This window comes from Oncorhynchus gorbuscha, linkage group LG16 (genome assembly GCF_021184085.1).
Source record: "Oncorhynchus gorbuscha isolate QuinsamMale2020 ecotype Even-year linkage group LG16, OgorEven_v1.0, whole genome shotgun sequence".
In the NCBI taxonomy this organism is placed as follows: Eukaryota; Metazoa; Chordata; class Actinopteri; order Salmoniformes; family Salmonidae; genus Oncorhynchus; species Oncorhynchus gorbuscha.
In genome coordinates, this window is record NC_060188.1 from 7,264,354 (window position 1) to 7,292,102 (window position 27,749).

The window sequence follows — 27,749 nt, forward strand, 5'->3', positions numbered from 1 at the left end:
TGTGATAATGTGTTGTGTAATTGAAGAGATCAGTCAGTGGAGGCCTATTGGTGGCTGCTCCCCAACTCATTACCAGATGTTGGGAGGTCACTGCTGTTTACACACACACACACACACACACACACACACACACACACACACACACACACACACACACACACACACACACACGTGAAATAAATAGTCAAGAGAATAGAAAGTAACAAAGTGGATACATTCATATGGACAAATTCACTTGGTTGGTGCAGGTGAAGAACCTTGAGATTTCATTGTATGTGATTGAAGCTGTGCTGTACAAATCTAATGAATTATAATATTGTTTAGTGCAGTGACAACGATGGTGGTGTTCATTCACTTGGAGGTCAAGGTGGAGGTCAATGTGTTTTCTAGATATGGAAAAACAAAAACACAGGGCGGCTGTGTAAAAGCTCAATCTGACATTTTTTAACAAAAACAAACTTAAAGTAAAGTTAAACACATGATCTCATATTCGATATGTAGCTAGCTGACCAAACTGTACACTGACTGGTAATGGTGGGATATCCACAACCATCATCACATATTTTTTAAGCTCTACATCTAGTCTAACTTTGAATTGTTTAATCCCTATTGCTTTGATAGATGCCATATTTATTCGTATCCCCTCTTATCAAAGATAAATGAAATCCCACCTTCCTTCAGCCTGACAGGCAGTGTCATCTGATAATGGAAGAATAAATTAGCAGGTTTCTGAACAGGAGTCTGATAAGGATGTTTGTAGAAAACTTGTTGTGGAAACAGTTCCCTATATACACACACCTCTGTTTTGGCTTTGTGTTATTAGCTAAACAGGTTGTGCCCTTTATACTTAAAGGGTTGCTCATGCAAGGATATAATCGTACTATATTGCTAAATATTGTAATCGCAAACCCACAGATACACACACTCCCTCTTTGAAGGGAACAGAAAAAAATATATGATTTGAAAAGTAACAATATTTCAACTTACTGACAGTTGAAATGACAGCCTGCCTCTCTTGGTTGATGGAGGTTTATACGTGTGTCGTGTTAATAGGCTTCAGCCTGATTGCAATATGCTGAGATAATATATCATTCCATTATTCACACAAACATTCCATTGTGAGCATATGAAGACCTTTCGATGGAGTTCAAATCTCAACAATTCCCCTTCAAGTCAGTAGTTGACCGTTGGAGTCACGTTTAATCCAGTCCAGCAACCTTAGACCACAGTGTGGACCCTGAAAGGTTACAGTCCAACACAGTGATGATTGTCCAATCTCCTCCAATAGCAGAGCAGCAGCTTCTTCATGGGAACCGTAGTGCCAAGTGTCTGTGGTACTGAATGTTCCAAATAAATATACATTCTTATAAGGCAGTGTTCCATGTCACACCGGACAAAAGGATCAGGTGGAAAATCCCTTTAATAAGATGGTGATTGTGAAAAGGGGGAGAGTGTGAAGAGAAGTATCAGAGAGAAGCACATACAGTATGTTGGGTATCCTTGTGGCAGAAAAGTGGTACTGCAGCTTCTGATCTACTCAACAGTTATAGTTAGCACCATTGTCTCCCTCCCCCCTATTTCAACTCAGGACTGCTTCCGAAACATGAAGATGTCTCTGGTCTTGGAACCTCTCTTGCCCTCGGGGAGTGGGGTGGGGTTGGGTGAGGGTGACGGGAGGCCGAGGGCTGGGGGTGGCTGTGCCTCCATAGGGGCAGCTCTGAGAGTCGGGGTGCTCCCAGAACACTCCACGGCCGGGATGTAGCGACTGTCCCACATCCCTGGACCGCACAGCTTACACAGGTCATGGAGGCTGCACGGGATTCTGGGTAACAGACGGAACTGGTAGAGCAGACTACGGGCCTGGTAGTAGGAAGGGTGGGAGAGAGAAAGGAAGAGAGAGAAGGTAAGAGAGAGTCAAGGAATGGAGAGAAAGAGAGCATGTGAGAGAACAAGGGACTGGAGGAGAGGAGTGACAGTGTATGAGAGAAAGGTTCAACACGAGGAAAACGCGTAGAAAGGAGGAAATAGAAGGCAGCGAAGAAGCTATACCTCAAGACTTGCAAAACAGCTAACAGTATCATGGAGATTTGAATAACATTTGACTAAATCAATAGCTCCTTCAGACGTGGAAGAACATGATCCAACGCAGCCTAAATCAATTAGCATGATCTAATTTATTAAACTAAATAGGGCTGAGCTGTTCACAGACACATCAAACCTGATAGGGGTTCTATAACAGTCCTAACACCTGCATGCTAAAATGTGATGTTGCTGCAGCAGCACTATTAACATGGCATCCATAAATATGAGGAGACAGAGACACACTACCGGCCATGACTCAGAAATCCTCAACATGGCATCCATAAACATGAGGAGACAGAGACACACTACCGGCCATGACTCAGAAATCCTCAACATGGCATCCATAAACATGAGAAGACAGAGACACACTACCGACCATGACTCAGAAATCCTCAACATGGCATCCATAAATATGAGGAGAAGACAGACACACACACACTACCGGCCATGACTCAGAAATCCTCAACATGGCATCCATAAATATGAGGAGAAGACAGACACACACACACACACACACTACCGGCCATGACTCAGAAATCCTCAACATGGCATCCATAAACACGAGGAGAAGACAGACACACACACACACACACTACCGGCCATGACTCAGAAATCCTCAACATGGCATCCATAAACACGAGGAGAAGACAGACACACACTACCGGCCATGATTCAGAAATCCTCAACATTGCAGGATCACAGCAAGTATTTCAAGACTCTGAGGGCTGGGGAGCAACAAGGACTATTATGCTTTGTTGTATTACAAACACCATTCCTTTTAAATCCATTCGGTGCAGGCGACGAGTGTATACTGAGGGGATGAGTTAAGAATTAAGCAGCCACCATAGTATGCTAACTAGAGGGTAAAATGCTAGCGCTGCATAACATGCTAGTATAGCATGAGGAAAAGTGACCCAGCCTCGGATGGAGTAACGCATCGTCATGCTAAGGCTAACTGCTAGCATTACCTTGCGCAGCACCAGCTCCCCATTCATGTGCATGGAGAGGTTACTGAAGTGGAGCAACATCTGGTCGGTGGCTAACTGCTGCTCCGTCACGTCATCACCGTACAGCACGATGATGGCCACACACGCAAACAGATGGAAGTAGTCCGTCTGAGGGAGCGATAGCGTGTTATTGACAAAGTACATTTATACTGTACTGTGGAGAGCCTGCCTACAGTACAGTTTGTGTGTTGTGGTTGTGTCTACATCCAACTCTAATCTCCATAACTAGTGTGTTTTATGAATGATGGTTATACCTATAGCAGGCTATAAACTCCTAACATTGTAACACAGTTGCTAATACACATTATTACACACATTGTTTGATATTGGTGTATGTATGCTAATGTTGTGTGTTTGATATTGGTGTATGTATGCTAATGTTGTGTGTTTGATATTGGTGTATGTATGCTAATGTTGTGTATTTGTATTGCTCTGTGTACACCAATTCCACGTACAACATGATGATGTTGCTCTGTGTACAGCATGATGATGTTGCTCTGTGTACAGCATGATGATGTTGCTCTGTGTACAGCATGATGATGTTGCTCTGTGTACAGCATGATGATGTTGCTCTGTGTACAACATGATGATGTTGCTCTGTGTACAACATGATGATGTTGCTCTGTGTACAACATGATGATGTTGCTCTGTGTACAACATGATGATGTTGCTCTGTGTACACCAATGCCATGTACAACATGATGTTGCTGTGCGCATGCTGATGTAGACTTGGGTACCTGGTAGTGTGCCCAGCAGGCCTCCCACATACGCAGGGCCTCTGTGTCGGGGAACTCCCGTTTGAAGCAGAGTAGGAGCCAGCGGTGACAGAACAGCAGCTGTAGGCCGTCCTCCCCCAGCTGGGTCAGGTGCTGGTGGAACCGGGGCAGCATCAGACGCAACAGCTCCCTCAGGTACATCTGGAACGGAGGAGAGCGAGATGGTTAGGGCACCAATGTGGATATGAATGTAACGACACACACACACACACAAAATAAAACACCAGAATCACAGATAGCGAGAGAGAAAAGTGTGTGTAATAAAAAGAGAGAAAGACACTTTCTCTCCCTCGGTCCCCTTACCAGTTGTCTCTCCATGTCCTCGTCGCGGGGAGAGCTGATGAAGATGGTGTTTTCCATCAGGCCTACGAAGCACCAGAACGTGTCACTCTCATCCTGCACCTCGGTCAGCAGGGGGGCCACCAGGTCAGACATGCCCTGGCAGTATCCCATCTCTGGGTTGAACACTGCGTAGTTCAGCAGCACACACCTGGAGGAAGGGAGGAACACCACCACAGACAATATCAAGAGATCATACTAAGTCATACATATTACCTCATACTAAGTTACACATATTACCTCATACATAAAGTTCTACATACAAAGTCATACTAACCCATCACCCTAACCAACAGGTCGTATAGATGTTTAGACACTGTCGTTAAAACAATCCATTTAGATCAAATCGTATTTTTCACATGCTTTGTAAACAGGTGTAGACCAACAGTAAAATGCTTACTTCTCATCCTAACTATTCAGAGAGATAAAAACACAATGAGTAATGATAACTTGGCTATACACACGAGGTACCAGTACAGAGTCCATGTACAGGGGTACGAGGTCATTGAGGTAGATATGTACATATAGGTAGGGCCCTATAAAGTGACTAGGTAACAGGATAGATAATAAACAGTCACAGCAGTGTATGCGATGAGTCAAAAACGTTAAGGCAAAAAGGGTAAATGAAGATAGTTAAATAGTTAACCAATAGCTACCCACACTAACTCTTTAGCAGTCTAATGGCTTGGGGGTAGAAGCTGTTCAGGGTCCTGTTGGTTCCAGACTTGGTGCATCGGTACCGCTTGCCGTGCGGTATCAGAGAGAACAGTCTATGACTAGTGTGGCTGGAGTCTGATAATTTTTAGGGCCTTCCTTTGACACCGCCTGGTATAGAGGTCCTTAATGGCAGGAAGCTTGGCCCCAGTGATGTACTGGGCCGTACACACTACCCTCTGTAGAGCCTTGCGGTCGGATGCCAAGCTGTTGCCAAACCAAGCGGTGATGCAGCCAGTCAAGATGCTCTCAATGGTGCAGCTGTAGAACTTTAAAACGATCCGAGGGTCCCTGCCAAATCTTTTCAGCCTCCTGAGGGGGAAGAGGTGTTGTTGTGCCTTCACGACTGTGTTGGAGTGTGTGGACCATGATCAGTCCTTAGTGATGTGGACACGGAGGAACTTAAAGCTAAATAACACTATGGCATTAAAACAGAGTAAGCGAATGAATAAGACAAATATGAAAAGTGGTGAGACAATATTGGTCCATAATAATACATGAGAGTTCTAACCTCCCCCACCTCTATTATTATATTATTTACTCTACTTGACCCAGTTATTTTTACCAATACCGAGAACCAGCCATGAGTCACTTAACAGCCTGGTTTTGAAAGCCTTTAGCTCCTTTTAGGAAGCATTTATTTAGGAAGCCTTTAGCTCCTTCATTTAGGAAGCCTTTAGCTCCTGTAAGTATGGTTTTGAAAGCCTTTAGCTCCTTCATTTAGGAAGCCATTAGCTGTACGTATGCATCAGAACTGGTGCTCTAACAACTTACTGGGAGTCAATAAAGCATGAAAGTCATTAGCTTCCCCCAGGGTTCAGAATATGATATTCATGTACAATATTACCTCCTGTGCACTGGACTATGGGATAGGAAAGATGAGGAATGGAAAAGGTGAGGAAGAAAGGGAGGAGAAAAGAGTGGTAAGAGAGGAGAGAGTGAAATGCAGAATAAAGAGTGACAGAGGGAAGGATATGGATAGAGATGAGAGGAAAGACAAGTGGTAGGGGAGAGATTTAGAAAATGAGAGGAAGCCTTTAGAGTACAGATGGGAAAGATATGGATAGAGATGAGAGGAAAGACAAAGTGGTAGGGGAGAGAAGAGAAATGCAAGAGTGACAGAGGGAAGGATATGGATAGAGATGAGAGGAAAGACAAGTGGTAGAGAAGAGGGAAATGAGGGAAGGATATGGATAGAGATGAGAGGAAAGACAAGTGGTAGGGGAGAGAAGAGGGAAATGCAGAATAAAGAGTGACAGAGGGAAGGATATGGATAGAGTGACAGGAGAGAAGAGGGAATGGAATAAAGAGTGAGAGGGAAGGATATGGAGAGATGAGAGGAAAGACAAGTGGTAGGGGAGAGAAGAGAATAAAGAAATGCAGAATAAAGAGTGACAGAGGGAAGGATATGGATAGAGATGAGAGGAAAGACAAGTGGTAGGGGAGAGAAGAGGGAAATGCAGAATAAAGAGTGACAGAGGGAAGGATATGGATAGAGATGAGAGGAAAGACAAGTGGTAGGGGAGAGAAGAGGATAGAAATGGTAGGGGAGAGAAAGAGGGAAATGCAGAATAAAGAGTGACAGAGGGAAGGACATGGATAGAGATGAGAGGAAAGACAGAGGGAAGGATAGAATGGATAGAGAGATGAGAGGAAAGACAAGTGGTAGGGGAGAGAAGAGGGAAATGCAGAATAAAGAGTGACAGAGGGAAGGATATGGATAGAGATGAGAGGAAAGACAAGTGGTAGGGGAGAGAAGAGGGAAATGCAGAATAAAGAGTGACAGAGGGAAGGATATGGATAGAGATGAGAGGAAAGACAAGTGGTAGGGGAGAGAAGAGGGAAATGCAGAATAAAGAGTGACAGAGGGAAGGATATGTATGGATAGAGATGAGAGGAAAGACAAGTGGTAGGGGAGAGAAGAGGGAAATGCAGAATAAAGAGTGACAGAGGGAAGGATATGGATAGAGATGAGAGGAAAGACAAGTGGTAGGGGAGAGAAGAGGGAAATGCAGAATAAAGAGTGACAGAGGGAAGGATATGGATAGAGATGAGAGGAAAGACAAGTGGTAGGGGAGAGAAGAGGGAAATGCAGAATAAAGAGTGACAGAGGGAAGGATATGGATAGAGATGAGAGGAAAGACAAGTGGTAGGGGAGAGAAGAGGGAAATGCAGAATAAAGAGTGACAGAGGGAAGGAATATGGATAGAGATGAGAGGAAAGACAAGTGGTAGGGGAAGAGGGAAATGCAGAGAGGAGATGAAATACCCAGACAGAGCCATCTGTCCTGACCTCATGATCTCCACATTGGGGTTGTTCTCTCCCAAGTGGTAGGGGAGAGAAGAGGGAAATGCAGAATGAAGAAGTGGTTGCTGCGGTCTGTTCTCACCACGTCCTTATCCACGGTGAACTGAACCTTCCTCCAGAAGTGACAGAGGGAAGGATGGATAGAGATGAGAGGAAAGACAAGTCACTGTGCTCCTCAGGACTCATAGACAACCTGGGCATGGCAGGGACAGACAAGGGTTTTACTGGGTTAAATACTGGGGCTATGCACTAATCTCAACCAAACTTAAATGGCAGTTACTCAACTTTAAAAATGTACTTTTAATTTAACCCTTAATAGGATGTCAGGAAAAGGGTAGGGTGAGGATGTTGGGGCAATGTAAACCACTTAAAACAACCTATGATCTAACCCTAACCCCCCCCATCACTCTCTGGCTGAGGACCTGACCCCTACCCTAACGAGCAGAGCAGAGGGGATTTAATTAACACTATTTGTTTTCATTGAGCCCCGCCAGGAACAATAACACTCGGCCTGATGCAACTTCACGCAACTGTTTACTTTCTGGGTCTGTGTTTGTCTGCCTCTCCCTCTGCGTCTCCTCCCTCACTCCCTTCTCTCTCCCAGTCCCTTGATCCCTCTCTCCCAGTCCCTTGTCCCCTCTCTACCTCCATGCCTCACTCTCTCCCTCTCTTCTTCCCTTTCTAGAGAACTGTCAGCAGCTGTACCTGGTCCTGCTACCAGAATCCCCTAATCGTGTAACTCAACATTAACATGTAAGACCACAGAGACATCAGAGCTTGTAGAAAATAGATGAGCAAACTGAATCAACTCTCCACAACCCTCTCCTCCTCCAGTGTTTGTTCAGAACAGGTATATATGGACATCTCTCTTCTCCAGCAGGATCATCCATGTTTAACATCTTCAACAGTACTGGCTACAGCACAGAACATCAAATCAAACCAGCAATAATTGATTCTTCAAAATGTGACTTATATAATAATAGAATGTTATATTTCCATATAGAAGTAATATAGAACTAGGGGCTGGTCGTTAGTCAGGATCACAAACAGATGATTATAAGGGTGTCATACATGTTCATGACAAGTCTAATCAGTTATTATACCTGCATCATAATGCATCATATCTGCAGGCTTTAAGTAGTGTTACCGGTGCCACCACCTTTAGAAGGCCGAGACTGTAGTTCCAGGGTCTTAATGATGAGCCAATGGCCCCTGGAGGCTCAGTCAAGTGTTTTTCCATCAGCCTCATCACATCACAGGAGGAAGAGAGCGTCTAATTGGCTGGTTTGGATGACATCTTCTGATGTAATCTAAAGGTTAATACGCCATTCCGCTGAAGACAGGACAATTATCATATTCATTCTGTGCAGTCGTGCATCACACCTGCACACACATGCACACTGTGTGGAAGCTTAGGTAGCCTAGTGGTTAAGAGCATACGGCCATTAACCAAATGGTCGCTGGTTCGAATATCCAAGCCGACTAGGTGAAACATCTGCCAATGTGCCCTGGATCAAGGCACTTAACTCTAATTGCTCCTGTAAGTGGCTCTGGACAAGCGTCTGCTAAATGACTCAAATGTCAAATGTAAATGTATTGAAAAATAAAAAGGATTAGGGACAGACAGACAGACAGGTAACGCTGGGAGGCTAAAATAAACTGACTGGTTGCACCCTTCACTCTCTTTTAGTGTGTGTGTGGTGTGCGTGCGTGGTGTGTGTGCGTGCGTGCGTGGTGTGTGCATTTCGAGCTGTAGTCATCATATTGATAGAATATGAGAATATGATTTGATCAGCGATTACATGTTTTTACCCAGGAGGCCTGTTCATTTACACCCAGCACTCCAATAACAACGTTCTGTAATTGTGTCTATTGATTGCTCCATTTGCAAAGTGAAACCACAAGGTGTGTGTGTGTGTGTGTGTGTGTGTGTGTGTGTGTGTGTGTGTGTGTGTGTGTGTGTGTGTGTGTGTGTGTGTGTGTAACAGTTAGCAGGATATGGCTTGGTGCCACCTTATTCCTTTGTATAAATTAACCACATATGTTCCAGTGTTATGAATGTCCTTTCATCGAAAACAACACAATAGAACCCCCCCCACACACACACAGAGGCACATGGTCAGCAGCAGTGCAGCTCCCCTGGATGGAGAGCCATTAGTTATAGTAAACCCCCCAGCCACCTACCTCCTCTGCTGGATGTGGTGGTACTCAGAGCGTTTCTGCAGTCTCCAGGCCTCTCTCTCCTGGGAGGAGGAGTCACAGCTGTAGTAGTGCAGTAAGAAGGGCCACACCTCCCCGCGGATGGATGGGTCAATGCCCCCAAAGAAGATGGCCTGAGGGGGACAGAGAGGACATGATAACATTCAAATGTTATCCAACTACACCAGGGTTCCCCAACTGATGGCCCATTGGCCGAATTAGTACTGTGCGTGGTTGTATTTGGCCCCCATTTATTGAGAGAATTTTGTAAAAAAAAAAAAAGTTTTTTTTTGCATTTCCATTGTTTGACAGAAGACTAAAAACACCAGGAAATCAGCTCCATGTCATTTTTAGTTAAGAAATCTGTTCAAATATTCCCATATGCATAATAGAGAGACACGTGATCGTATACAAATGTAAGCAAGTCTGTCAGTCTTCCAAGGTCTTATCCCAGCTACACACTCACCTTGCGTAGCTTGTACTCCTCCTCCACCTGTCCGTTGTGGTTGAGGTGTCGGAGCCAGGTGGTGACGTCCAGGCGGCGGTACAGACGTTCCTCCGGGTGGGTCTCAGCGGACGGCAGGGTGGGCCTCCGGATGGAGAACTGCATACATGACTTCTCATCCACTACCTGGAAGAGAGAGGGAGGAGAAAGAGAGATCGATAGGTGGGGGGCAGAGAGGGAGCGAGACAGATGGGTGTGGGGCAGAGAGGGAGCGAGAGATATCAAGAAACTAGCCATTATGCTAACACTGAAATAACATGGTATCTAGCCACAATGCTAACACTGTAGGAACATGATATCTAGCCACAATGCTAACATGCCTCACCTGGTCTTTGAGCTGCGTCTCTCTGCAGCACTTCCACTGTTGGAAGACCTCAGCCAGCTTGTCCAGACCTGCGTGGTGGAAGTGGAGGACCTTATACTGGCTCTCCCTGCTGGCGATCACCAGCTGACCACTATTACACGCCTCATCACTGGAATCACAACATACCATTCAAACATACAGAAACACTGGCTGAAAGAAACACACATACAATGTTACTGCACTGCTAAAACATGGCTTATAACATATACAGCAAACTCTCAGTTGGAGAAGAATTTCAGAAACATTTCCTGGATTGTCAAATACAGTCATTTTTTACATACATATAGGCCCACATTCTGAAGTGACTTTTCATTTTTGTAATCGTTGGACAATGATAATCCTCCCCTTTACCCTCACAGGCCAAACAACAACTGTATGCAGGTGAGTTGTTATGAGAGTAAAGTTCCTGAAGTCATAAAGTATCCAAACAACATGACCCCACATGACCCCTGGCTGACCTGAAGAAGAGGCGGAGCGACCTCATGTGACCCAGGTCGACCCGGAACACTCCCCCCAGCTGCTCCAACGCCAGCACCTTCTGCTGTTCCTCCCACCGCATGCCCTGCGATTGGCTGTTGTTCTCAGAGGGAGCGTGGCTGTCCAGGCTGGAGGCGGAGCTAGCCGAATGGGTCATGGACTCGTCACACAGCTCCCTGAGAAAATGAGGGGGGAGAAGTTGAGTTGGTTATAGGATCAGATTAACTTACACCCACAACTATTACTGGCTAAATGCAAAACAGACCTTAGATCAGCGTCTAAGGGAAACTGATGGGACCATGATTTTGGAGAATCATTGCATTGCACACAGAGGTAATTCTGTTTGTGACTAGTGTTGAATATCAGGAGTCTATTTTACTGCCCTGTTGTGGTTCCTTGTTTTATGTCCTGTTTTGCCTTAGACCAAGGGACAGAGAAGAATGCATGGCGGTTACTGTGCAGTGGGGGGGAACCACGCACATCACACACACACAGTGCATACAACAGAAACTGTGTGTACACACACATACACACATCACAGCGTCTGCCTTCCAATTTCCCCAGTCATTCCCCCAAGGCCACTGTTTGTTTCCACGGCACTGTAACCCGAGCTGGGGGTTCCTCTACTGCGTTACCCAGATGTGTGTGTGTTGTTAAGGGGGTAAATAAAACAATTAACAACCAAAACACACCCCAAGACACGTCTCGGAGAGCCAGACCTGAGAAGCACAGTGACGTATTAATTGCAAATAGTATTGACTTGTGTTTACTGGCCCTATGTAAAAACATTTACATTTAAATGCTGTTTCCTTGTATGCCGATGGAACAGTATTTCCCTAAGTCCATAATAAATACAAACAGCCTATGAGCTGGACAGTTTCAAACTAAATCAATGGTTGTGAATTGATCATGTCTCGGGTTGTCACATACCTGTATATGGGAAAATAATGTGAGATCCATCGAGACAGCAAGGTGTCCCTTCATTGGTCAGATTCACTGCCCCCTGGATCATGTATCAAATCATGAAAAAGGTCCCAGTCCTGGGACACTACAGCACAGAAGAGTGGAGATTCTGTCTGCCTCAATATAAACCTAGTCATAGCAGACCTGGGTTCAAAAACTATTTGAAATCTTTCAAATATTTTGAGCGTTTGCTTTCGCCTGTCTGTAGTGCCCGGTGAGCGGGCGTTGCAGATTTTGGACTTGTCTATCGGTTCCATTGCAACAGGAAATCTCAATCAAGCCTGGCAGAAGAATTAGAAATTATTTTTCAAAGTATTTGAACTCAGGTCTGCGTCATAGGCCTATTGTATTACATTGAGGTGCGGAGAGAACATACAGAAACCAAAAGTCTCACACTTAATGGTCTGCTTGAATAAAATCTGACAACATTTGATTGATTAAAACATTGCCTCAATAAAGGAATATTTAAACTGTGCTACATGCTAACTACTGTAACTGTCAGAGATATTGCTAAGCTATCTGTCTAGGGGCTTTCCAGTTAACTAATCAGCATCAACAGAAGGTGTTGAACATGGACCTGTTTTAAATGTCGTCTACTAAATCAATGAAGTGAAGATATCTTACAGTAACATACCAGTGGGTGCTACGGAGAGGTTTTAAATGCCATCTACCTCAGTGGACCTCAATTAGCGAATGCTAAATATTCACACTAATAGCTGATGCTGTTCTCTATAGCGACTACACTATAGCCTATGTATACAGTGTTATACACAGACTATGCACTGAGTGGACAAAACATTAGTAACACCTGCTCTTTCCATGACGGACTGAATCCAGGTGAAAGTTATGATCCCTTATTGATGTCCACTACAATCAGTGTAGATGAATGGAAAGAAACAGGTTAAAGAAGGATTTTTAAGCTCTGAGACAATTGAGACGTGGATTGTGTATGTGTGGCATTCAGAGGGTGAATGCACAAGACAAAATATTTAAGTGCCAAGAACTGCAACGGTGCTGGGCTTTTCATGCACAACAGTTTCCGGTGGGTATCTAGAATGGTCCAGCCAATTTGACGACTGTGGGAAGCATTGGAGTCAACATGGGCCAGCATCCCTGTGGAACGCTTGACACCTTGTAGAGTCCATGCCCCGACAAACTGAGGCTGTTCTGAGGGCAAAAAGTCAATATCAGGAAGGTGTTCTTAATGTTTAGTACACTCAGTATATGGCAACAGCATGTTTTGATGGAAAAGCTGTTTTAATGGCATGTCCCTCGTCAGGGGAGCTACAGCTACAAGCTCCCCACCTACGTGATGCTCTACCCTAGGGACAGAGCTCTGGCGTCACCCTGAGAACCAGAGCCTGGGGCTCATCCCCCATGGTCCCTAAACTCAATGAATAATGTGGCTGTTGAGCAAGTAGAAGAGACTACACTTCTTGGTGTTCTATTAGATTGTAAACTGTCAAGGGCAAAGCATATTGATTGCATTGTTGTAAAGATGGGGAGAGGTCTGTCTGTGAGACATCACATGCAACCAAACAGTTGTCCAGTCAGGTGCGGTAAAACAAATACTGCAGCACAGAACAGAGCAGCACGTCTGGCCCTCAATGGAGGGCCAATGTCAATAACATGCATATCAGCCACTCCTGGCTCAGAGTGGACGAGGGATTGACAATCACTGTCGATCGTTGTAAGAAATATTGATGTGTTGAAAGTACCAAGTTGCTCAAAACCCAGTCCCCAAGTAAGAACAGAGACTGGGAAAATGACTACATGGTAACTCAGGCAAGAAATATGAAACACCTCAAGGAAACAACATGGTCTGTGAAGAGACGCACACTAACACAGTTTTCTTTAGATGTTTTAAATGTAGCTTTACATTTGTGTTCTTATCTATTGGTGTTCTGCATGTTGTCATGTTCTATGTTGTGTGGCTGCTGCTTTTTCAACAGCTAAATGGGGATCTGAATTAAATACACAAATACGCAACAATTTATAATATAATAATAATAATAAATGCCATTTAGCAGACGCGATTTCATGTGTGCATAAATTCTACGAAATTGAACCCAGTTCAAGCGCCATGCTCTACCAACTGAGCTACAGAAATCAGTCAATCAGTCAATTGAAACAAATTCATTAGGCCCTAATCAATGGATTTCACATTACTGGGACTACAGAAATGCATCTGTTGGTCACAGATACCTTAAAGAAAATGTAGGGGCGTGGATCAGTATACCAGTCAGTATCTGGTGTGACCACCATTTGCTTCATGCAGAGCGACACATCTTCATACATAGAGTTGATCAGGCTGTTGAATGTGGCCTGTGGAACTGTCCAACTACTCTTCAATGGCTGTGCGAAGTTGATGGATATTGACAATAACTAGAACACGCTGTAGTACACGTATATCCAGAGCATCCCAAACATGCTCAATGGGTGACATGTCTGGTGAGTATGCAGACCTTCGAGGAACTGGAACATTTTCAGCTTCCAGGAATTGTGTATAGATCCTTGCGACATGGGGCAGTGCATTATCATGCTGAAACATGAGGTGATGGCGGCAGATGAATGGCACGACAATGGGCCTCAGGATCTCATCATGGTATCTCTGTGCATTCAAACTTGCCATCAATAAAATGTAATTGTGTTTGTTCATAGCTTATGTCTGCGCATACCATAACCTCAACACGAGACACTCGGTTTCACAACACTGACATCAGCAAACCACTCGCCCACACAACGCCATCTGACCGTTAGAGTTGAAACTGGCCTTAATCCATGAAGAGCACACTTCTCCAGCGTACCAGTGGCCATCGAAGGTGAGAATTTGCCCCCTGAAGTTGGTGAACAGCAGTCAGGTCAAGCCCCTGGTGAGAACGACCAGCACGCAGATGAGCTTCCCTGAGAATGTTTCTGACAGTTGTACAGAAGTTCTTCGGTTGTGCAAATCCACAGTTTCATCAGCTGTCTGCGTGGCTGGTCACAGACGATCCCGCAGGTGAAGAAGCCAGATGTGGAGATCCTGGGCTGGCGTGGTTACATGTGGTCTGTGATTGTGAAGCCGGTTGGGCTCTGCCAAATTCTCTAAAACAATGTTGGAGGCGGCTTATGGTAGTGAAATAAACATTAAATTATCTAGCAACAGCTCCGGTGGACATTCTTGCAGTCAGCATGCCAATTGCATGCTCTCTCAAAACATCTGCGGAGTTGTGTTTTGTGAAGAGAAAAAATGTCCCCAGCATAAGGTGCACCTGTGTAATGATCATGCTATTTAATCAGCATCTTGATATGCCACACCTGTCAGGTGGATGGATTATCTTGACAAAGGAGAAATGCTCACTAACAGGGATGTAAGCAAATTTGTGCACAAAATTTGAGAGAAATAAGCTTTTTGTTCATATTGAACATTTCTGAGATCTTATATTTCAGCTCATGAAACAGGGGACCAACACATGACATGTTTTTATACTAAACAAAAATATAAACAACATCTAATCAAATCTCTGGGGAGGGCAGGGAAAGGAGGAGAGCTAAAAATAGGTTTTATGTTGTTATATAAATATATTATTGTACATTTGCATGGAAATTCACTATGATTTAATTACCTATGTTTAGGATTCTAACAATTGTACAGGGCAAAATACTTTTGAGATACATTAAGAATTTAAAAGTTTTAAAGATAAAGAAAACAAATAGAAATTTTGTCCTACAGACGCACTACAGTCAGTGGTTTAGAATACTGTACTGGAGCCATATACAGTTGAAGAGGGAAGTTTACATACACCTTAGTCTAATATATTTAAACTCAGTTTCACAATTCCTGACATTTAATCATAGTAAAAATGTCCTGTCTTAGGTCAGGATCTTGTTTATTTCAGCTTTTATTTCTTTCATCACATTCCCAGTGGGTCAGAAATTTACATACATTCAATTAGTATTTGGTAGCATTGCCTTTAAATTGTTTAACTTGGGTCAACGTTTCGGTAGCCTTCCACAAGCTTCCCACAATAAGTTGGGTGAATTTTGGCCCATTCCTCCTGACAGAGCTGGTGTAACTGAGTCAGGTTTGTAGCCTCCTTGCTCGCACACGCTTTTCCAGTTCTGCCCACAAATTCTCTTTAGCATTGAGGTCAGGGCTTTGTGATGGCCACTCCAATACCTTTACTTTGTTGTCCTTAAGCCATTTTGCCACAACTTTGGAAGTATGCTTGGGGTCATTGTCCATTTGGAAGACCCATTTGCGACCAAGGTTTAACTTCCTGACTGATGTCTTGAGATGTTACTTCAATATATCCACATATTTTTCCTTTCTCATGATGACATCTATTTTGTGAAGTGCATCAGTCCCTCCTGCTGCAATGCACCCCAACAACATGATGCTGCCACCCCAGTGCTTCACGGTTGGGATGGTGTTCTTCTATTTTCGTTTCATCAGACCAGAGGACATTTCTCCGAAAAGTACAATCTTTGTCACCATGTTCAGTTGCAAACCGTAGTCTGGCTTTCTTATGGTGGTTTTAGAGCAGTGGCTTCTTTCTTGCTGAGCGGCTTTTCAGGTTATGTCGATATAGGACTTGTTTTACTGTGGATATAGATACTTTTGTACCGGTTTCCTCCAGCATCTTCACAAGGTCCTTTGCTGTTGTTCTGGGATTGATTTGCACTTTTGGGACCAAAGTACTTTCATTTCAAGGAGACAGAACGCGTCTCCTTCCTGAGCGGTATGACGGCTGCGTGGTCCCAAGGTGTTTATACTTGCGTACTATTGTTTGTACAGATGAACGTGGTACCTTCAGGCGTTTGGAAATTGCTCCCAATGATGAACCAGACTTGTGGAGCTCTACCATTTTTTTCTGAGGTCTTGGCTGATTTCTTTTGATTTTCCCATGATGTCAAGCAAAGAGGAACTGAGTTTGAAGGTAGGCCTTGAAATACATCCACAGGAACACCTCTAATTGACTCAAAGTATGCCAATTAGCCTATCAGAAGCTTCTAAAGCCATAACATTTTTGGGAAATTTCCAAGCTGTTTGAAGGCACAGTCAATTTAGTGCATGTAAACTTCTGACCCACTGGAATCGTAAGTGAAATAATCTGTCTGTAAATAATTGTTGGAAAAATGACTTGTGTCAGGCACAAAGTAGATATCCTAACCGACTTGCCAAAACTATAGTTCCTTAACAAGAAATTTGTGGAGTGGTTGAAAACGAGTTTTAATGGCTCCAATTTAAGTGTTTGTAAACTTCCGACGTCAACTGTAGATGCTGTACTGGAGCCATATAGATGCTGTACTGGAGCCATATAGATGCTGTACTGGAGCCATATACAGTAGATGCTGTACTGGAGCCACTAATAGCTTAACCATATAGATGAGTTTCAAAAGTGTGAAACAATAACAGCATTGGGAACACGTATGCATGCACACACACACAAAGCTACAATACAGTCTCTCCCACACAACAACATAATGTACTCTCTCGCTTTCTTACACTCCCTCTTCCCACTCACTTTCTTGCACACAGATTATTTCTCTCTGCATGATTCCTAGTGACATGTTTCCAGTCCCAGGCCCCTTAACAGTGTCAATTAAAGCTGAGAGCTGTGCTGTTCCAGAGGGGTTGGCTGCTGCCTGTAGGCCCCGACCAGACCACTCTCCATTCCTCTAATCCACCCCGTTGACACACAGCCCAGTACAACAACCCCAGGAGCAGGGAGGAATCAAAGAGAGTTTCACACAGACCCAGGGAGGGAGAGGGAGTGAAGAGGGGAGAGGAAGTACAGGGAGAAGAAAATGGAGATTGAGTTAAAGAGAAACAATAGCGAAGGATAAATAGAGAGCGAGAGAGAGAGAAAAGGTTAGAGGCAGTGCAAGAGAAAGCTGCCAAGTCACACACTAACTGCACTTACAGTGTTAAATGGACAAACACACACTTCAAACTGCCTCATCCTGGGCTGTGTTTCTGGCCAAATACCTCTGTGTGGAAACGACCTCTGAGGGATGTATAAACGAGAATGACCAGAAGGTCAGTACAGCAACATGATAGTGGTTTAGTCCAGATGGTTTAGTTGGTTGGAGCAGAGTGTTGGTAGAATTCCTGCATGGACCACATACTGAATGTGTGTGCTAACTGCTAACTCCTAACTGATTACTAAGCTGCTTTAATTGAATCGATTTAGCGAAGGACAATGTGTGTGTTTTGGCCCATGTTGCCAATAAGAACCTTGTAATTGTCTCCTTTATACAGCCCGTTCTCTCCTACAGAGTGACACATCCAGCCTTGGGAGGCAGTAATAGTTAACAACAAATTCTCATTTACAGACTTGCCTAGTTAAATAAAGGTTTAATTTTAAAAAATGCTGTGAAAAGTGTGCACCTCCCCCAATGACAGTAAGAGTACACTTATTCCCTTCTCGGTGGCTCCACCTTGTGGTAGGTTTGGCCTATTACAACTACCTTGATCTGGTGAGAAATTCTGTCTTGCGAGGTGAGAAACTGGCATCTGGAGTGTAGGTTCAACATGATTCAAGGTTATAGCCTTTAAACACGGACGACCGCTGCTGCTCTCTCTCGCTCTCTCTCTTTTTTAAAACTCTTTATAAAGTGGTGGGGAAACAATCAAATCGCCTGTTACCTAAAATATCCATAGGATATTTATGCAAATGGTTGCAAGTTCTTGTTGGTATTCAGGCTGTCAGTTTCAAATATGCATTTAACAAGTTGGATGCGTCTCCACCCAAATAATTGGAAAAGCATTTCTGTCATGTGCTTATATGCTTAAACTATTTCAATGTCTCCACTGCGAGATAAGACACCAATATTCAGCGTCTGAACTGACAGACTGGATTCAATACATACATAAATGATAGGTCCCATGGAAACTACAGCTCCATTTGTGCTCTGCATATCAATAAGTAACTCGCATAGATGATTCACACAAAATCCAACTGATAATAACTTTCATTTTTTTCACCAAAACACCCCATTTGTATCCATGTCCCATTCGTATCCATGTCCCATTCGTATCCATGTCCCATTCGTATCCATGTCCCATTCGTATCCATGTCTAACACAAGTCACAAACAAATATGTGCACACAACAGACCTGCATTCAAATACTGAAACCTTTGACTTTTTCTATTGGTTTAATGACAACATGCAAACTCAAAGCCCTGATAATGTATTTGAAAGGATTTAAATTACAATATGAACCAAGGTCTGTATTATCCACACACACAAGCCCATCCCCTCCCAGCTCACCTGCTCTCGTTGTCCAGGAACACAGAGCCGCTGCTCTCAAAGAGGGACTCGCTGACGGGCGACAGACAGAAGGGTGAGGAGAAGGTGGTGTCTGAGTCCGAGCCCATGGTGCTGTCCCTGCTCACCTCGTCAGCCGACAGCTCACAGGACCCCTCGTCTCCCTCATCCGTCCCAGACTGGGACTGCTGTTGCTGGGGAGGAGGGGGCTCTATGCTGGCCTCCAGACCCAGGCCCCTCCAATCCCAGTTCCGTTCCCAATCCTCTCCTCCTCCTCCCGGTCCTCATCTTCCTCCTGGGCGGGAGGGTGTCGGGAGTGGGGCCTGCAGGTAGGGTTAACATTAGTGTTACCGTAAAATGTTTTTTCAGAGGATGAAATTCGACCAGATGGAAATGTACCATCCTGACCATCCTGAAACAGAGTTCACCTATATTACAAAAGTTCAGGCTCAGTTGTCAGGATACAAGCAGTTATCACAATAAAACCTGTTACCGCAATACAAGCAGTTATCACAAAACCTGTTACCGCGATACAAGCAGTTATCACAATAAGACCTGTTACCGCGATACAAGCAGTTATCACAATAACACCTGTTATTACAATATCACCAGCTACAGAAGTCCATTACGTTCCCCTCCCCCCACTCTACCTGCGGGTCCTGCGCCGAGCGTTCCTGCGGACAGGTGAGCTCTCTGGGGTGATGTAACGCAGGGCCTCCTCGTCCTGTCTCTGGATACGGGAGTTGGGAACCCAGGTGAGGATCAGAGTGGTTCCCAGGCTCTCATCCTTCTCCATGTGCACACACAGGTACCCTGAGGAGAGAAGGGAGTCATGAGAGAGATGGAGAAACATGGCCACAAACACACAGGAACACAGACACGTGGACAACAACACACACACACGAGAACACACACTCACCCTGATGAAATCATATCAGAGGAGGATTGGAGACAGGTTGAGAAAGAGAGGACACACAAGAAAACACAAGCACCGAAGTCACCTGAGAAGATCACACTAAGAGAAAAGGATCCCAGAACCAAGTCAGTTCTCCTCAGGACAAACCTTCTTCCCATGAACCAGAAGTCAGATAGATAGATATACCAAATCTGGAGTCAATCTGACTTTGGTTCATGGGAAAAATATTTTGGCCTGAGAACTATAATAGATTAGACATCTATAACCTTAATAAGTTGATACACAAATATACTGTCCATAGCTAACATACCATACCATGATGGAAGAGGTGACATACTGTACAAGGAAACATTACTAGGTATGACACAAAGTAAGTGAGACAAAGAGGAAGTAACCTGAAAAGAAATAAGGAGATCTGACTCATGAACAAACAAGGAAATGCAGAGGCGAGAGACAATGAACCATACAGTCTCATATCTCTCAGGTGAGAGTTCATCTGTACATGGTGGAAAGAGAGAGAGACATTATAGGACTCACTGGGAAGAGAAGAACAGCAGAGGAATAGGTGAACGTTATAGTCATAGCTGGGGCCTGTTCAGGAGGATGTAATGTTACAGGACATTCAAATAGAAATGTATTGTGTAGAACAAATATGATTGTCGGGTAGAATAGGTGATCGTGTTAGTGCTATTCATTACATTTCTGTGATGTTCAGAATAGTTCAGCTCACTGAATACACCACAGGGTTGTATGTACTAGGCACCAAATGCAAGAAAACGGACTGAAACAGGAAGGGACTGCCTGAACTTGTCCGATAAGAAATGCTTTTCTCCGTTGCAAAGAAGTTCGTTACGGTGTGCCCTAATAAATAGGACCCTTATGTAGGGGACTCTTAGACAGCTATATACACTGTACCTGGGTGGTGTTCGGGCAGACCCGGGAGGGGCTCGGCAGGGTGCACACACACATTGTTCTTGGAGAAGATGATCTCCCCGTCCAAGCCGTTCCGCGAACCCGCCGACCCTGGGTTAAAGGTCAGGAGGTCCGAGGCCTTGGAGGAGGCGCGTCGCAAGAGCCGACCGAGAGACATCTACACCGACACCAGGACTCTGCGCCCATCCTCTGGGGTGGGGGGAGGAGGAAAGGTGAGAGAGGGGGACAGGGATGGAGAGAGACAGAATCAGGCCAGAATGGAGGACATGGGGCACTAGTGTTTTACAGTATGACATTTACCTATTCAAATGAACAAATCATATATATATATATATAGAGTGCCTTCGGAAAGTATTCAGACCCCTTGACTTTTTCTCCATTTTGTTACAGCCTTATTCTAAAATGTATTAAATAGTTTTTTCCCCTCATCTATACACATTACCCCATAATGACAAAGCAAAAAAAGTTTTTTATAAATGTTAGCTAATTTATTAAAAATAAAAACTGAAATATCACATTTATATATTCTTCATTTTACTTTTAGGTTGTGCGTATTGTTGTGGTTTGTTAGATATTACTGCACTGTTGGAGCTAGAAACACAAGCATTTCGCTACACCCGCAATAACATCTGCTAAACATGTGTATGTGACAAATACAATTTGATTTACATAAGTGTTCAGAACCTTTAATAAGTACTTTGGTGAAGCACCATTGGCAGAGATTACAGCCTCAATTCTTCTTGGGTTTGACGCTACAAGCTTGACACACCTATATTTGGAGAGATTCTCCCATGCGTGGTTTTGGCTGTACGCTTAAGGTCGTTGTCATGTTGGATGGTGAACCCTTGCCCCAGTTGGAGGTCCTGAGCAGGTTTTCATCAAGGATCTCTGTGTACTTTGCTCCGTTCATCTTTCCCTCGTTCCAAACTAGTCTCCCAGTCCCTGCCACTGAAAAACATCCCCAGAGCATGATGCTGCCACCACCATGCGTCACCGTAGGGTGTGAAAAATATTATTTGATTCATTTTTAATTCAGACTATAAGAACATAAATCGAGGGCTGTGAATAGTTTCTGAAGGCAACGTATATAATCATACATGGCAAAGATAACTATTTTACAGTTTGAGCTTTCATTTAAAGGCAGTGACAGACATTTGTACTCAAGTTACACTGTGATGTTTGTAATGTTTGTATAGTATTAGTGTGTTCTTACCCCGACAGGCCAACCCTGCCATGCAACAAAACCTCACAGTTAGTGTTTTCCTATGCCAAGTCAACTATCTGGACTCACACACTTGGCTCTGTTAGTGTAGGCTTGTGTGCAAGTGTGTCCCCCACCTTGAATAAACACACACACACACCACACAAACCTGGTCAATCATTCTATGTGAAATCCTAGTCTGTTATTAGGAGCTAACAGATGTCAGCATCTATGCCTATTCTCAACATGTCACACAACTGTGCACTATGACTGCTCTCACATGCCAGACTCACAGCTTTCACAGCAGCTGATGAGAGACTACACTATGACTAGTCTCACGTGCCAGACTCACAGCTTTCACAGCAGCTGATGAGAGACTACACTATGACTAGTCTCACGTGCCAGACTCACAGCTTTCACACTGGCTGATGAAAGAGACTACACTATGACTAGTCTCACGTGCCAGACTCACAGCTTTCACAGCAGCTGATGAGAGACTACACTATGACTAGTCTCACGTGCCAGACTCACAGCTTTCACACTGGCTGATGAAAGAGACTACACTATGACTAGTCTCACGTGCCAGACTCACAGCTTTCACACTGGCTGATGAAAGAGAACACTATGACTGGTCTCATGCCAGACTCACAGCTTTCACACTGGCTGATGAGAGACTACACTATGACTAGTCTCACGTGCCAGACTCACAGCTTTCACAGCAGCTGATGAGAGACTACACTGACTAGTCTCACGTGCCAGACTCACAGCTTTCACAGCAGCTGATGAGAGACTACACTATGACTAGTCTCACGTGCCAGACTCACAGCTTTCACAGCAGCTGATGAGAGACTACACTATGACTAGTCTCACGTGCCAGACTCACAGCTTTCACAGCAGCTGATGAGAGACTACACTATGACTAGTCTCACGTGCCAGACTCACAGCTTTCACACTGGCTGATGAAAGAGACTACACTATGACTAGTCTCACGTGCCAGACTCACAGCTTTCACACTGGCTGATGAAAGAGACTACACTATGACTAGTCTCACGTGCCAGACTCACAGCTTTCACACTGGCTGATGAAAGAGACAACACTATGACTGGTCTCATGCCAGACTCACAGCTTTCACACTGGCTGATGAGAGACTACACTATGACTAGTCTCACGTGCCAGACTCACAGCTTTCACAGCAGCTGATGAGAGACTACACTATGACTAGTCTCACGTGCCAGACTCACAGCTTTCACAGCAGCTGATGAGAGACTACACTATGACTAGTCTCACGTGCCAGACTCACAGCTTTCACAGCAGCTGATGAGAGACTACACTATGACTAGTCTCACGTGCCAGACTCACAGCTTTCACAGCAGCTGATGAGAGACTACACTATGACTAGTCTCACGTGCCAGACTCACAGCTTTCACACTGGCTGATGAAAGAGACTACACTATGACTAGTCTCACGTGCCAGACTCACAGCTTTCACAGCAGCTGATGAAAGAGACTACACTATGACTGGTCTCATGCCAGACTCACAGCTTTCACACTGGCTGATGAAAGAGACTACACTATGACTAGTCTCACGTGCCAGACTCACAGCTTTCACACTGGCTGATGAAAGAGACTACACTATGACTAGTCTCACGTGCCAGACTCACAGCTTTCACACTGGCTGATGAAAGAGACTACACTATGACTAGTCTCACGTGCCAGACTCACAGCTTTCACACTGGCTGATGAAAGAGACAACACTAGGACTGTTAACAAAATCATTTTGCTGTTCACTCCAGTTAACCTTTCTGCTATGACTGAAATTGGCCACTAGCGCTCCTGGCATATCAGTGTTAGTCCATACTGTGTAAGTTCCTCTGTGCGACCCTATGATAATGTAGCCTAGTTCCCTATCACTACAGTCTATGACATCGAACACATTCCCAGTGCCCCACTACTCCTGAATGTGTGGAATGTTCCCTCCCTTTCCTCTTCCTGAGAACCCTGAGTCATGACCTGTGACCCAAATGGCACCCTATCCCCTATATGGTGCACTACTTTAGTCCAGAGCCCTATGTGCCGAGGTAGAAAGTACTGTGCTACATAGAGAATAGAGTGCCATTTGGGAGGTAGCCATGTTGACCTCCTCTGATTAACTCTATGCCGCACGACTTCCTGTTAACAGGGCTCCAGGGTGAAGTTTCCCTCGGTAAAGATCTAGGATCAGCTCCCCTCACCCGATTCTAACAATTTGTGGGGGAAATGCAAAACTGACACAAGATCAGCATCTAGGGGTAACTTCACCCTACTGGCTTATCAGGACTCGGACAGGAAGTCTTCTACCCCGGAATCCGGGCAAGGCCAGTGAGTATGTACTGTAGCCTGGTCCCAGATATGTTTGTGCCGTCTTGCCAACTGCTATGGTCTTTGGACTGACAATGATCATAGGAGTTGGCAGGACAGCACAAACAGACCGGGTACCAGGCTAGGGAGAGTGAGTGAGGTACTCATTTGGCCGGGTAACACTTTACAATGATTAAGTTTCTCTCTTGGAACACTGCATGTCCACACTATTCTTCAGAACTACAACCATCCTAAAACCACTCTGACCATAGCGCTGAGCTGCTCACATGAACATTTGCATGGTAACTGCTTACAGAACAAAGCCAATCCAATGAATTAACTTGCAAATGAGCAGTAGTAAACCAGGCTGAACTCACTATACCAGGTGTTCAGTGTCAACTATACCCCCCTGGACCTTCCATCCATACCTCAGCAGATTAAAGCTACATTTCATAGTCCATTCTTCTCCTTCTGATCGCCCCAGACAACAGCTACCCCTAACCAGTTGATAGACAGTGGAGATCTCCACCAAAACAGGGAAGTTAGAGGTTATTTGGTGGTAAAACAACAGCTATAACCAGTTCTCTGTGTGTATCCATAGCCGGAGGTTATTCTGGTCGGTATGATAGCAGCAGGCGAGAAGAGGTCAGAGTGTGATATGATTCCATATTCAGCGTTTGACTAAGCAGGGAGCCTGACTGATATAGCACAATGCTCTCTCCTTCTTCCATGCTGTCATCACCTCAGTGTGTTCACACATTGCCTTGTCTCCTCCACTTTAGCCTCGGTCACCTCACACTGGTCCTACTGTAGCATTCCAACAATGGAGACAGCTTTCCAAAGACCGTGTTACTCTCCTGTGAGTGTGAAGTCTGCATTCCAACAATGGAGACAGCTTTCCAAAGAACGTGTTACTCTCCTGTGAGTGTGAAGTCTGCATTCGGTCATCATTTTTTCTGTACCCATTCATGTCATTTAGTAGGCATCTCCTTCTGCCTTGCTGTATGGAGTTGTTTTGTTCAGAAAAACTTCAAACAAAACAGTCCTAAGGATTTTCTGAGACAACTAAACGTTCCCCAACGAGATCACAGAGCGAGTGTATCAGTACAGTATCCCACTGTGTCCTGCCAGCCTCAATGACTATAAACACAGAGGATTCCAGTGCCTCAGATCTGTGGGTCCAAGTTCACCTCCGGGTCACGCTAACAAACCTGTCAGGTTGCTGACATTTGAATAGAGGAGGCTTCCATAATTAACTGCCTCTCCTGTTCATCTGGACCGTGACACCAAACCACTGCCTGAGGGGCAGCTAAAGGACTTTAAATAACCACATGGACTCTCAGTGAGTTGCAATCCCTTAGGCTGACTCACTTCCATGAGCAAAGAGTCAATAGACTATGTATCAGACACAGACAGAGCAATAAGTATTCTGTTTACATTAGACCTAGTAAAGTAGAGCTTGAATGGAAGTAGCCTAGGTGAGACAACTCGAATGGAAGCTGAAAATTGTTGGGTTAGCTCACCTTTCCAAATCACATTCACAAGGCATAGGCCTATAATTTGATCCTGTTATAGCTATAAAGTGATAGATATGAAGTCAATGAGATAGCCATATGGACATTTTAGATGTAGGCTATCAATAGCCTACGCGACATAGTAACGGAGGAGTATCCTCAAGAGTGGCGTCCCGTCCGTGATGACGAGGCTACATCAACTATTGACACATTGTACCAATGACAGGCAACATCCATTTGACAGGAGAGGATGGAGCAGCGGGATTCTCGCTGCCGCACCATTTTTTTTCACGGGCCCGGTCTTTCTCCTGCCTCTCTGACATTGCTATCTGTTTGGCCGGGCAGGGATTTTCATCTGTAGTTAAGCCTACCATCACGAATACATATTTTAGTCTAGCTGGCTGGCCTATGTCCTCAAATTTCTCCCCATCACATGCAGTGCACATCCCGACCAAACCGCATAGTTCGCCAAAGGAATAGCCTAGCCTAGAAAATAAGGGGGTCGTGTAGGCTACAAACAGCATAACCTTATCCATAATACACGAGGTCGTTTGATTCTTTCTCGGTCATCGGTGTACACCTGTGCGAGCAGAGGACTTAATAAATAAATGCACTCTCAAAAACACAGGCGATGCGGTCTTGCTTTCTCACCCTCTGTCCCACCCGAGACTACTGTCTTTGCCGCTTATCCATTCCGGAGCGATGTTTATGGTGGTTGTATCCGTGTAGTTTGAGGTCACGTCTTCGGTATTTTGTTACGCGGTGTGAGTGTTTGTTTCCGTGCGGTCTCTCTACCGCACGCGGAGCTGCTATGTTTCTCTAACCCAACCCCAAATTCCTCTGCTTCCGGGATGGCAGACTGGATAAAGGCTGCTTCTGTGAATGCACGGACCAGTCAACTATTAGAATCGCCTTTGTCTTATTAGCAAAAGCAAATGATCGTGAACACACCACAATGATATATCTAAGTAAGGCTAACCTTTTATCATAGTATGACGTTTTAGAGGTCAATGCCGAAAGCTTCACTGCAGTTGGCTGATCCCGAACTCACATGAACATTATCAGGACCAGTAGAGCTGGAGTCGGAGCATCATGACGCGGATCTCAGATGTCCCGCTGGAACTCTTATATATGGCAGGTAAACCACTAGCAGCAAGGACAATGAGCAATCATTTAAACATGAACAACACGTTTCAAAATGACTATTTCAAAACAAGGTATTTCGAGGGCAATGTTTTAAACAATAACAAAAAATAATTTAAAACATAAGCTAGCATAACCATATTACAGGTATGATATTTTGTACAATTCAGAATAGTTTACAATATGTAACTGTATTGAGCTAAACTGCACTGAGTTATAAGGAAGATGTTCCAGATGGGAAGAGAATTTTTATTTAACTAGGCAAGTCAGTTAAGAACAAATTCTAATTTACAATGACGGCCTACCCCGGACGACGCTGGGATAATTGTGCCTTGCCCTATGGGACTCCCAATCATGTCCGGAAGTGATACAGCCTGGAATCGAACCATGGTCCGTAGTGATGTCTCTAGCACTGAGAAGCAGTGCCTTAGACCACCCTCGGGACTATGAAGTAGATTAAGAAAGAGATAATTGACTGCACATTCAAACACTGAGTGGTGACAGCTCACTAATAGGAGAACAGGAGAAACAATGCTTAGCTTTGGAGAAACAAACCCAGAGCTATCAATTGCCTTTAATGGTAACAATGTGGCAATATCACTGGAAGTAATTTGATGAGACACAGAGCTTACCATCATACTAGAAGAGTACAGAATGGCCATATTCTGGTCAATTTTAGATGTTCAATTAATACAAATAATTGTGTAGAGCCACTG

General features: G+C 44.4%; 1 protein-coding gene across 1 annotated transcript; it reads right to left on the reverse strand.

Moving 5' to 3' along the window:
- Positions 1 to 391: 391 nt before the first annotated feature.
- On the reverse strand, positions 392 to 26,705 carry LOC124000659 (TBC1 domain family member 16-like). The gene is given in 18 exon segments (XM_046307207.1): positions 392 to 1,674; positions 1,676 to 1,734; positions 1,737 to 1,860; positions 3,051 to 3,197; positions 3,827 to 4,006; positions 4,169 to 4,355; positions 7,211 to 7,245; positions 7,278 to 7,348; positions 7,390 to 7,418; positions 9,410 to 9,558; positions 9,891 to 10,055; positions 10,255 to 10,402; positions 10,752 to 10,946; positions 18,994 to 19,189; positions 19,258 to 19,313; positions 19,641 to 19,803; positions 20,822 to 21,028; positions 26,542 to 26,705. Coding segments are annotated over 17 exon segments (2,169 nt in total). The 5' UTR covers positions 20,997 to 21,028; positions 26,542 to 26,705; the 3' UTR covers positions 392 to 1,584.
- Between the last annotated feature and the right edge of the window lie 1,044 nt (positions 26,706 to 27,749).